The sequence below is a fragment of the Silurus aristotelis genome (assembly GCF_946808225.1).
Source record: "Silurus aristotelis genome assembly, chromosome: 22".
Taxonomy (NCBI): Eukaryota; Metazoa; Chordata; class Actinopteri; order Siluriformes; family Siluridae; genus Silurus; species Silurus aristotelis.
In genome coordinates this window covers 20,033,882-20,046,381 of record NC_139595.1, presented here as the reverse complement: position 1 = coordinate 20,046,381, position 12,500 = coordinate 20,033,882, and the positions used below count along the sequence as shown (strand labels likewise).

The 12,500-nt window shown below is 48.1% G+C and overlaps 2 protein-coding genes across 22 annotated transcripts in view; both read left to right on the top strand.

The window, feature by feature from the left end:
* dop1a (DOP1 leucine zipper like protein A) overlaps nt 1-5,507 on the top strand; it is a 44,209-nt gene extending 38,702 nt beyond the window's left edge. For all 3 annotated transcript variants that reach the window (XM_083525404.1, XM_083525406.1, XM_083525405.1), the window contains 8 exons: nt 76-225; nt 349-410; nt 498-650; nt 842-978; nt 1,083-1,138; nt 1,247-1,411; nt 1,898-2,027; nt 2,588-5,507. In XM_083525404.1, the coding sequence (XP_083381530.1) occupies nt 76-225; nt 349-410; nt 498-650; nt 842-978; nt 1,083-1,138; nt 1,247-1,411; nt 1,898-2,027; nt 2,588-2,884 (1,150 nt within the window). In that variant the 3' untranslated portion in view covers nt 2,885-5,507. The remainder of the gene's footprint in view (nt 1-75; nt 226-348; nt 411-497; nt 651-841; nt 979-1,082; nt 1,139-1,246; nt 1,412-1,897; nt 2,028-2,587) is intronic.
* A 1,456-nt stretch (nt 5,508-6,963) lies between these two features.
* The window catches only part of snap91a (synaptosome associated protein 91a), a 29,438-nt gene continuing 23,901 nt past the window's right edge, over nt 6,964-12,500 (top strand). For 13 of the 19 annotated variants that reach the window (XR_014530856.1, XR_014530858.1, XR_014530859.1 and 10 more), the window contains exon 1: nt 6,966-7,729. Coding sequence is in view for 4 of the 19 variants with exons in the window: in XM_083525636.1 (XP_083381762.1) it covers nt 7,600-7,729 (130 nt within the window). In the remaining 15 variants the exon portion in view is untranslated. Of the gene's footprint in view, nt 7,730-12,500 lie in introns of all 19 variants that reach the window. The other 6 variants (XR_014530854.1, XR_014530855.1, XR_014530857.1 and 3 more) reach the window with 2 other exon arrangements.

Here is a 12,500-nt window from a genome sequence, read left to right as displayed (position 1 = left end):
TTGTGGTGATTTCTTCTCCGTGGTGATGATGATGATGATGATGTTTTCCTGTCCTGTGATATTCTTGTATCTCAGTGCCCACAACGCTCCAAGTTATCGTGCATGTATTCAGCTCCTGAGCAGTCTGAGTGGATATCAGTACACACGGAGAGCGTGGAAGAAAGAAGCTTTTGACCTGTTCATGGATCACACCTTCTTCCAGATGGATGCGCCGTGTGTGAGCTAGTGAGATACACAAGCTTTTAAAACATTACAATATACAATAGAATTACTCCAGGGGGAGGAGCCTCACTGCTAACTGACCTGTGTGTGTGTGTGTGTGTGTGTGTGTGTGTGTGTGTGTTTCAGCTGGAGATCCATCATAGACCATCTGATGACCCATGATAAGACCACTTTCAGAGACCTGATGAGTGAGTGTGTTTACTTCTGTTCTGTTACTGTGTATGTGTGTGTGTGTGTGTGTGTCACTCACTGTCTTCCTCACTTCCTGTCCTCAGCACGTGTAGCTGTCGCTCAGAACAGCTCTTTGAATCTCTTCACAAATCGGGATGCGGAGTTGGAGCAGAGAGCCATGCTGCTGAAACGCCTCGCCTTCACCATCTACAGCAGCGAAGTGGACCAGTACCAAAAGTACCTTCCAGATATACAGGGTATACACACACACACACACACACAAACTCAGATCCTGCACTGGGCAGTAAGCCGGTGTCTGTACCCTGATGGTTGTAGGACAATAACAGGACACCAGAGAGAAAATAGCGTACATACTTTGCTGTGTGTGTGTGTGTGTGTGTGTGTGTGTGTGTGTGTGTGTGTGTGTGTGTGTGTGTGTGTGTATCAGAGCGCTTGGTGGAGTCTTTGCGTCTCCCTCAGGTACCGATCTTGCACGCTCAGGTGTTCCTGTTCTTCAGAGTTCTGCTGCTGCGAATGTCTCCTCAACATCTCACCTCGCTGTGGCCCACCATGATCACTGAGCTAGTATATATATACATATACACACACACACACACACACACACACACACACACACACACACACACACATGCACTCATTTTTACTTTTCATGTTTCTTCTCCTCTCAGGTTCAGGTGTTTTTGCTGATGGAGCAGGAGCTCACTGCAGACGAAGACATTACCAGGTATACACACACACGCACATGCATGAACACACACACACAAACACACACAGGAACGCGCACAAACACGTGTGTGTGTGTGTGTGTGTGTGTGTGTGTGTGTGTGTGCAGGACATCCGGTCCCTCAGTTGCAGGATTGGAGACGACGTATTCAGGAGGAAACGGATTCTCCACGTCCTATAACAGTCAGCGGTGGCTCAATCTCTACCTGTCCGCCTGTAAACTGCTGGACCTGGCACTCACACTGCCCTCTGAGAGCCTCCCACAGTTCCAGATGTAAGTGTCCTCTCTACAGGAAACACACACTCACAACAGGAAGTTACCTGTAACACACCTGTCTAATGCACAATATAAGATGTGGGCGTGTCTCAGATCCGGCACTGGGCAATAACCAGGAGTCTGTACCCCGATGGTTGTAGAGCAATAACAGAACACCAGAGAGAACATAAAGTTTACTGTGGGAGGGGCAGATGTTTGGTTTAAGAGGCAGATGTTAGGTTTGGGAGGGCCTCGGGAGGGGCAGATGTTTGGTTTGAGAGGCAGATGTTAGGCTCAGGAGGGCCTCGGGAGGGGCAGATGTTTGGTTTGAGAGGCAGATGTTAGGTTTGGGAGGGGCAGATGTTTGTTTTCCTGAGGGGCAGATGTTAGGCTCAGGAGGGCCTTGGGAGGGGCAGATGTTAGGTTTGGGAGGGGCAGATGTTTGTTTTCCTGAGGGGCAGATGTTTGGTTCAGAAGAACTTCTTTAACTGTGTTTTGGTGCAGGTATCGCTGGGCTTTTATCCCTGAGTCCTCGGATGATTCGGGTCTGGAAGTGCGCAGGCAGGGGACACACCAGAGAGAGTTTAAACCCTATGTAGTGCGTCTGGCGAAGCTGCTGAGGAAACGAGCGAAGGTACGGAGAGAAAATAATCACAATAACACAAATAAACATCTCACACCCACACGATCCCACGGGGAATAAAGATGTGTGTGTATTATAGCCACATGCAGCAATCGCAGGGGCCCAAACACTGAGTGTCTACTGAGAAAAATGCTGAAGATCTATTAGATTATTAACATCCATGTTTTTTTAACATCACAAAGCTGCAAATTTAAAATATTAAATGACACAAAATTGGAGTGTAATTACGCAGATATTTGCAGGTGTTTTGCCCCCTAGTGGCTGCCTGAGGTAAAATGTGACTCAAAGTCCATGTAGATGTTGTGTGTAAATTTGATCAGCAGCAACACCTGAATGCAGTCTGGTGGTTCATGAAGGTTTGTTGATTGGTGGGAGGAGATGTTTTTCAGATACACAAAAAGAGAATCAGTGTATTTGAGTGTTTCCTGGAAGTCAGTCCAGTCCCGTCTCTCTGATGGACAGAAAAATAGATCTCATTGCTCAGTGTGTGTCTTCAGAAAGATCAGTTAAACATCAGCAGGATTTAGAGTGCAATGTTCTGTGTTTATCAGAAAAGCGCAGAAGACGACGTCTCTGCTCGGACGTTAGCGTGGGAACCCGGACGCTTGACCCTGACCCTGTTTGGGATCCGCAGCATCGAGCAGCTCCTGCCCTTCTTCACCGTGCTCAATCAGGTGTTCAGCAGCAAATCGGGCATCAGGTCAGCGTCCTTCCACAGCAGCTCCTCTCCCGGCGACGCCCCCAAAACCAGCAAACACGAGAGTCAGAAGATGTTCTGGAGCCGAGCCAGACACGAGATCGAGGAGATGGTGGAGAAAGACTTCCTGGAAGGGCTCATAAAAACATGATCCAACCTGAAACCCAGACTGTAAATAACTGTGGGAAACACGAACACCTCAACTTTTACATGAAATCAAAACAGGAAGTAATTATTCCACAAGAAATGTTTGTATATGTTTTTTCTTTTTCTATTTATAATTGTTTTTTTGTTTTTCTCTAAAGTCTTTATTTAATTCAGAGCCTTTAATCTGTGGAGGGATGTGATGCTCTCCGTCCTTTAAACCCTCAGAATAATGTGAAGATTCTCATTCCATGTGGTGGTGAAAATATCACATCATTAATAAAAATCACGATAAGAAATGACATGAAAATAACAGCGAATAATCGCGACGCTCAGACTTCATCAGGATCATTAATCCAACCGGACGTGCAACATCTCCAGACCTTCTTAAAACCAGCGCTGTGTCTCAGATCACACTGGTCTGAAGAAGAAGAAACAGAGTTCAGTGTAAACATATGATGGACGTGCACGTTTACTATTAAACCACACGCACACGTGGCCTGCTGGCAAACACGTCAAGTTCAAGTTTATTTCTGTAGCATTTTTCACAGCGGACATGGTCTCAAAACAGTTTTACCGAATTTAAGAATGAAGGTGAATGATGTGTTTATCCCTGATGATGAAGACTGGGGGTGACTGTGGTGAAAAACTACCTTAGATGAATCAGGAAGTAACCTTGAGAGAAACCAGACTAAAAAAGGGGAACCTCATCCTGATTTGGGTGACATCAAGAGTGTGATTATAGTCTTTAAACAATCCAGAACACTGGAGAGTGAGAACTAACATGAGCACTGGAGTGTGTGATTATGAGTGATGTTCTTTCTACAGTCTTATACAGTCAGTTGACGTTGTAGAACCAGGAGCTACTGAGCAACTCATAAAATAGCTCAACTTCTAAAATCATTACAGATCCAACACCAGCTTCTCCATGCCAGAGCCTTTAAACACTCAAAGAGTTTCAGTGTCCAAACACCACATGAAGTGGGATCTAAAAGGCACTGGTACGTCTCTCGATGGTTTGGGATGTTTGCAGGCATCCACTTCTTTAAAGGTTCATAATCTTCATGAGGTGGGACGTGACTGGAGCTGGAGCAACCTCAGGAAGCCTCGGGATGGGGAGAGAAAGAGAAGCAGTGGAGAGGAATTAGCGTAGCTGCTGTTCATGATATTAACAGCACAAGTTGATAATGTGATGTGATCAGATGTTCTGGAGCACAAGGTTATGATGTGATGTGTGTTATGTGTAGAACTCGCTAAAAACATACGTCTTTAATCTACACTTAAACTGGGAGAGTGTGTCTGAACCCCGAACACTGTCAGGAAGACTATTCCAGAGTTTAGGAGCTAAATGTGAGAATGTTCTACCACCTTTAGTGGACTTTGCTATTCTACTACCAGAAGTCCAGAGTTTTGAGATCTCAGGGAGCGTGACGGATTGTAGCGTGTTAGAAGACTGGAGATACATGGAGATAAACTATTTAGTGTTTTGTAGGTAAGTAGCAGTAGTTTGTAGTGGATTTAAAACTTAACAGGAAGCCAGTGTATGGATGAGAAGATTGGAGTTATATGGTGATATTTTCTCCACCTTGTGAGAACTCTTGCTGCTGCATTCTGGACAAACTGTAGCTTGTTTATTAATGATGCAGGACTTCCACCTAGTAATGCATTACAATAGTCCAGTCTGGAGGTCATGAACGCACGGACGAGCTTCTCTGCATCAGATATAGACAACATGTTTCTTAGCTTAGCAATATTTCTAATGTGAAGAAGGTTTTTGTAACATGGTTGATATGATTTTTAAAAGACAAGTTGGTGTGTATAATAACTCCCAGGTCTTTTACTGTTGAACTAGTAGTTACAGAACATCCTTCTAAATGCAGGTTGAAATGCTGGAGCTTCTGTGTACCGGTTTTTGGGCTGATGAGCAAAATCTCCGTCTTATCAGAATTTAATAATAGAAAGTTATGCTTCATCACAACTTTTAATTCTTTAACACACTCAGTTAAACTGGTCAGTTGAGATCTTTCGTCTGGTTTTGATGAGATATACTGTATATCTCTTTAAAGATATTGTTTTATTGTAAGAAGGAACAGAACTGGGCAGACACAATCTTTTCTAAAATCTTAGACATAAACAGAAGATTTGAAATGGGTCTGTAATTTGATAGTTTATTTGAATAGAAATGAGGAGTTTCTTATCGAGGAAAATAATAACTGCTTTTAACTTGAGGGGTTTAGGGACGTGACCTAAAGATTTAGTTGGAATGGGATCTAACAGACATGTTGTTGATTTGGTTTTGGTGGTGAGATTATGCAGCTCTTCCTGTCCTGTACGTGTAAAGCAGTGTAGATGTGGAGTTTTCGGTGAGATTGGATCAGGAGATGATCTCAGAGGTTGGACCTCCATAATTGTTTTTCTAATACTATCAATCTTTTCAGTCCTCGTTAATAAACTGTGATGAGTCTGTCCTCTAATTATCTTCTACACCAGTGCACTCCAGAGCAGTGTTTAGTCAGGTACTGTGATTTGAGACACAGCTGATGAAATGCGATGCTGCCTGCATGTCCTTCAGACTGAGCAACACTGAACACTACTGACCTGCTGAAATAAACCAGAACTTTCAGTACTTATCCTGGATTCAGTCTGCTTTTACAACACACTGAGAACACATGAAGAACACACGAAGAGCACTGAGAACACATGAAGAACACTGAGAACACACAGAGAGCAATGAGAACACATGAAGAACACTGAGAACACACGGAGAGCATTGAGAACACTGAGAACACATTGAGAATAATGAGAGCACACTGAGAACATTGACTCAAGGTCTCCTGTAGTCATTGTTCATCTCCTTAACCTTTATTTAAAATTGAATTCCAGTTTTAGTTTGTAACAGTATGTGATGTGGGAAAGTTCGACACTGATACACAGGCCTGCATCAGAACCTCAACATGTCCAACACACAGCTCTTCTTCTCCTTATTCCATATACATTATTATCAGAAGCTTTAATGGAGACCTCACATCCTCAGTGTGGTCTGAAAAATTCACACACACACACACACACACACACGTCCTGAAGGCTCACATCTGATAATAATCCACTGTAGTTAATATCTGCCAGCATGTTAATGATCACAGCATCACTACCAAACCCTGAGCAGATCCCAGAACAGACACTGATCATGTTCACAATCTACACCTTTATTTATCATTATTACAAAAACATCACTGAATAAACGTGAGTTCTGTGGATTCGTGCTGATCAGGTTTGAATAAATATGATGAAAACAGGGCTCTACAGACAGGGTGGGGAATTGGGACGGAGCCGGAGGTGAGAAACGCATATACGCTGCCAGGATGCTTGTTTTAATTCATTAGCTTTGATGCTAATGGAAAGCTGAAGGAGATCAGGGCCGTGTAGATCAGACTGCAGCACAGAGTGATCTGCTGAGTGGATTTAATATCTTCTACTGCCAACAACACTGCTGTAGGAAACATAATGAGTCTGAAAGCATGACAGGAACATCACGCAGCAGGACACGGAGACACCGGGACAGAAGGACACCAGTACACCAGGACACCAGGAAAGATGGACACCAGTACACCGGGACAGAAGGACACCGGGACAGAAGAGACACCAGTACACCGGGACAGAAGGACACCAGGACACTTCCACACGTGAAAATTAGAAGTGGTCTTCAGATGAAACTCTTAAAGGACTGAAGATTTATAAATCCCTCAAACTTTAATAATTTACTAAACACTTTAAATATTTTGATTTATTTCTAAAATAAATGATTACATTAAAACATCTTCACATACAAATCTAAAATTCGGGTTTTTTTACAGCTTTACTGAGATCAAGATTTATAAAATATAAATATAAAAGTTGTGCTTATAATTTTATTCTTATTAATAAACACTGAACTGTTCATTGTGAATTATTTCTAACGGGTTTTTTAGAACATATTAGAGGTAAACGTTTCGTGGCCACGCCCCTACTGGGTGGTGATTGGCTAGAATCTAATGATTGACATTTTTGAGGAATAAAAGCAGATTTCACACCTGCGGCTTTTGCGGATGTTCGGTGACGTCAGCACGCGGATGACGTGTAAGAGTCTCGCGCGAGGGGCGGAGTGACACCGGGAATAAAATTTAAAGAAAGGAAAAAAAGGAAGAAACTAAAATCCCCGGATCAGAGACGGGGATCGGGGTGCGGACCAGCGCGCGCTGCGGGGAAGAGCTTCCGGGAACAGAACCGGAGAGACATGAAGAGGAGCGCGCGCTGAGGGTGACTGATACCCGGGCGGAATTTATTATCGGAGACAGAACCGAGCGCGAGCGCGAGCGCGAGCAGGAGGAGGACAGGAGGACAGGAGGAAGGACAGAGCATCCATCATCCATCATCTGCGGGCAAACCGTCGATGTGTTATTAAACACCGAACAGTTACACAACCTGACACACACACACACACACACAAACACAAACAGACGCGCGCGCGCTCCAGGGTTGATGAGCCGCAGTTCTCTCCGTGCGCCTCGGTATCAGTACCGGTTCCGTTAGTACCGGGAGAGTGGATGGGAAACGTCACCGCGCGGCCTCGATAAACTCACGAGCGCAACGGAAACGGAACGCGGATTACTGGATATTATCATATTATTATTATTATTGTTATTGTTATTAATCTCAGTAAGGGGCAGGGGACTGCAGAGGAACATGTCGGGACAGACGCTAACGGACCGGATCGCCGCGGCGCAGTACAGTCTGACCGGTTCCGAGGTGGCGCGCGCTGTGTGCAAGGCCACCACGCATGAAGTCATGGCACCCAAGAAGAAACACCTGGAGTGTAAGTGACTGCCACTGCGATTAAAACACACACACACACACACACACACACACACACACACACACACACACACACACTGCAATAGCATTCTTTAGTTCTGAACGCTCCAAACCCCATGATGACAATTTAAATAAAATACACTGATGTCAGTGTGATGCTGTGATACACATCTGATCTAACACAGACACCTCCACCCTACCCCCTACCGTCCATCCTACTTCCTACACCCTCCATCCTACCACCGACCTCCTCCACCCTCCATCCTACTTCCTCCACCCTCCATCCTACCACCTCCACCCTCCACCCTCCATCCTACCCCCTACCGTCCATCCTACTTCCTACACCCTCCATCCTACCACCGACCTCCTCCACCCTCCATCCTACCACCTCCACCCTCCACCCTCCATCCTACCCCCTACCCCACACCCTCTAATGTGAAACCAGCAAGGTCAAAACATCACTTATTCCTATCACCATGGGGACATACGGTCCTCAAGATAAAACCATCTCTCTCTCTCTCTCTCTCTCTCTCTCTCTCTCTCTCGCTCTCTCTCTCTCTCTCTCTCTCTCTCTATCACACACACACACACACACACACACACACACACACACACACACACACACACACACACACACACACACACACGTAGGTCAGTGATCCGTGTTTATTCTCTGGGGTATTAAAAGCTGAAGCTTGCTCATGATTGGTCGCCTGTGTTTCGGGTGCAGCTCATTTCACAGTGTGTGTGTGTGTGTGTGTGTGTGTGTGTGTGTGTGTGTGTGTGTGTGTGTGTGTGTGTGTGTGTGATAGAGAGAGAGAGAGAGAGAGAGAGAGAGAGAGAGAGCACTGTGTGTCTGAGCCAAGCAAAGACAACATGGCCGTCTCTGACAGTGTTGAGGTTTTTACACACTGCTGAGTGAAGCTTAATGTCTGACTGCAGACTAGTTTTATTGTGGTCTCTGTCACATCTGCATGTAAACACACACACACACACACACACACACACACACACACACACACACACACACACACACACACACACACACACACACATATTAATTGCTTGTTTTATCAGTGTACACGTGCTCTAATGAGCCATGAGTCACCAGACTGTGAGAGACAGGAGGAAGAGCTGCGGAAGGAAGGAAGCGCACTGGACTCAAACAGGAAGTACAGTATGGAGAGGGGGATGTTAAACAGGAAGTACAGTATAGTAGGAGATATAAAAATCTGCATGAACAGGAAGTGCGATGTGTTTTAATAGCTTTAATGAATTTTTGGTTCTGTCTCAAATCTATAAATGTGCACCTACACTACACTCACACAGTCCTGTTTATTTACACATTCAGCTCCTGAGTGTTCCATCGCCTTGATTCTTCTAATGACCACACCCCTTTCTACAGCAAGCTGTTCTTACTGAGGGTGTGTGTACGTGTGTGTGTGTGTGTGTGTGTGTGTGTGTGTGTGTGTGTGTGTGTGAGAGGTGTTTTATTCTTTATTCATTAGAAGTGTAATTGCATTATGTGGTTATTAAAGATGTCATCACGGGCAAGAGGTGTAAACGCCCCAGTACACCTCCCTGTACACGCCCCTGTACACCTCCCTGTACACGCCCATGTACACCTCCCTGTACACGCCCCTGTACACGCTCTGTACACACCCCTGCACACCTCCCTGTACACGCCCCTGTACACCTCCCTGTACACGCCCATGTACACCTCCCTGTACACCTCCCTGTACACCTCCCTGTACACCTCCCTGTCCCTGTACACCTCCCTGTACACGCCCATGTACACCTCCCTGTACACGCCCCTGTACACGCTCTGTACACACCCCTGCACACCTCCCTGTACACGCCCCTGTACACCTCCCTGTACACGCCTATTTACACCTCCCTGTACACCTCCCTGTACACCTCCCTGTACACGCCCCTGTACACCTCCCTGTACACGCCCATGTACACGCCCATGTACACCTCCCTGTACACCTCCCTGTACACGCCCCTGTACACCTCCCTGTCCCTGTACACCTCCCTGTACACGCCCATGTACACCTCCCTGTACACCTCCCTGTACACCTCCCTGTACACCTCCCTGTACACCTCCCTGTCCCTGTACACCTCCCTGTACACGCCCATGTACACCTCCCTGTACACGCCCCTGTACATGCTCTGTACACACCCCTGCACACCTCCCTGTACACGCCCCTGTACACCTCCCTGTACACGCCCATGTACACCTCCCTGTACACCTCCCTGTACACGCCCCTGTACACACCCCTGTACACGCCCATGTACACGCCCATGTACACCTCCCTGTACACCTCCCTGTACACGCCCCTGTACACCTCCCTGTGCCTGTACACCTCCCTGTACACGCCCATGTACACCTCCCTGTACACGCCCATGTACACTTCCCTGTACACCTCCCTGTACACGCCCCTGTACACCTCCCTGTACACGCCCCTGTACACACCCCTGTACACGCCCATGTACACCTCCCTGTACACCTCCCTGTACACGCCCATGTACACCTCCCTGTACACGCCCCTGTACACACCCCTGTACACGCCCATGTACACCTCCCTGTACACGCCCATGTACACCTCCCTGTACACGCCCCTGTACACTCCTCTGTACACACCCCTGCACACCTCCCTGTACACGCCCCTGTACACCTCCCTGTACACGCCCATGTACACCTCCCTGTACACGCCCCTGTACACCTCCCTGTACACGCCCCTGTACACGCCCATGTACACCTCCCTGTACACCTCCCTGTACACCTCCCTGTACACGCCCCTGTACACCTCCCTGTACACCTCCCTGTACACCTCCCTGTACACGCCCATGTACACCTCTCTGTACACGCCCCTGTACACGCTCTGTACACACCCCTGCACACCTCCCTGTACACGCCCCTTTACACCTCCCTGTACACGCCCATGTACACCTCCCTGTACACCTCCCTGTACACGCCCCTGTACACACCCCTGTACATGCCCATGTACACCTCCCTGTACACCTCCCTGTACACGCCCCTGTACACCTCCCTGTACACCTCCCCGTACACCTCCCCGTACACCTCCCTGTCCCTGTACACCTCCCTGTACACGCCCATGTACACCTCCCTGTACACGCCCATGTACACCTCCCTGTACACCTCCCTGTACACGCCCCTGTACACACCCCTGTACACGCCCATGTACACCTCCCTGTACACGCCCCTGTACACCTCCCTGTACACCTCCCTGTACAGGCCCCTGTACACCTCCCTGTACACACCCCTGTACACCTCCCTGTACACGCCCTGTACACACCCCTGTACACCTCCCTGTACACGTCCCTGTACACCCCACTGTACACGTCCCTGTACACCCCACTGTACACGCCCATGTACACCTCCCTGTACACGCCCCTGTACACCTCCCTGTACACGCCCCTGTACACGCCCCTGTACACCTCCCTGTACACGCCCCTGTACATCTCCCTGTACACGCCCTGTACACGCCCCTGTACACCTCCCTGTACACGCCCTGTACACGCCCCTGTACACGCCTCTGTACACGCCCCTGTACACTCCTCTGTACACACCCCTGTACACGCCCCTGTACACTCTGCTGTACACGCCCCTGTACATGCCCCTGTACACGCCCTTGTACACGCCCCTGTACATGCCCCTGTACACCCCACTGTACACCCCACTGTACACTCCTCTGTACACGCCCCTGTACACGCCCCTGTACACACCTCTGTACACGCCCCTGTACACTCCTCTGTACACACCCCTGTACACGCTTCTGTACACTCCTCTGTACACGCCCCTGTACACGCTCCTGTACACTCCTCTGTACACTCCTCTGTACACGCCCCTGTACACACCCCTGTACACGCTCCTGTACACTCCTCTGTACACGCCCCTGTACACGCTCCTGTACACTCCTCTGTACACGCCCCTGTACACTCCTCTGTACACGCCCCTGTACACGCCCCTGTACACTCCCCTGTACACCCCACTGTACACTCCCCTGTACACGCCCCTGTACACTCCTCTGTACACTCCTCTGTACACTCCCCTGTACACGCCCCTGTACACTCCTCTGTACACACCCCTGTACACTCCTCTGTACACTCCCCTGTACACTTCTCTGTACACTCCCCTGTACACTCCTCTGTACACTCCCTTGTACACTCCCCTGTACACTCCTCTGTACACGCCCCTGTACACGCCCCTGTACACTCCTCTGTACACGCCCCTGTACACGCTCCTGTACACTCCTCTGTACACGCCCCTGTACATGCCCCTGTACACTCCCCTGTACACTCCCTTGTACACTCCCCTGTACACTCCTCTGTACACACCCCTGTACACGCCTCTGTACACTCCTCTGTACACTCCCCTCTACACTCCCCTGTACACTCCTCTGTACACGCCTCTGTACACTCCTCTGTACACGCCTCTGTACACTCCTATGTACACAACAGAGCACAGGATCAGCTTACGGGACGAGAATGTGATGAGTCCAAACTCTGCTGAGTCTTTAAACACTCCCGAGGGTAATGAGGCTGATTTACTAAAATCAGAGCAGTGATTATGCTGCATGATTTACCGAATGAACCACAACACACACACACACACACACACACACAAACACACACACACACACACACACACACACAAACACACACACACACACACACACACACACACACACACACACACAAACACACACACACACAAACACACACACACACACACACACACAAACACA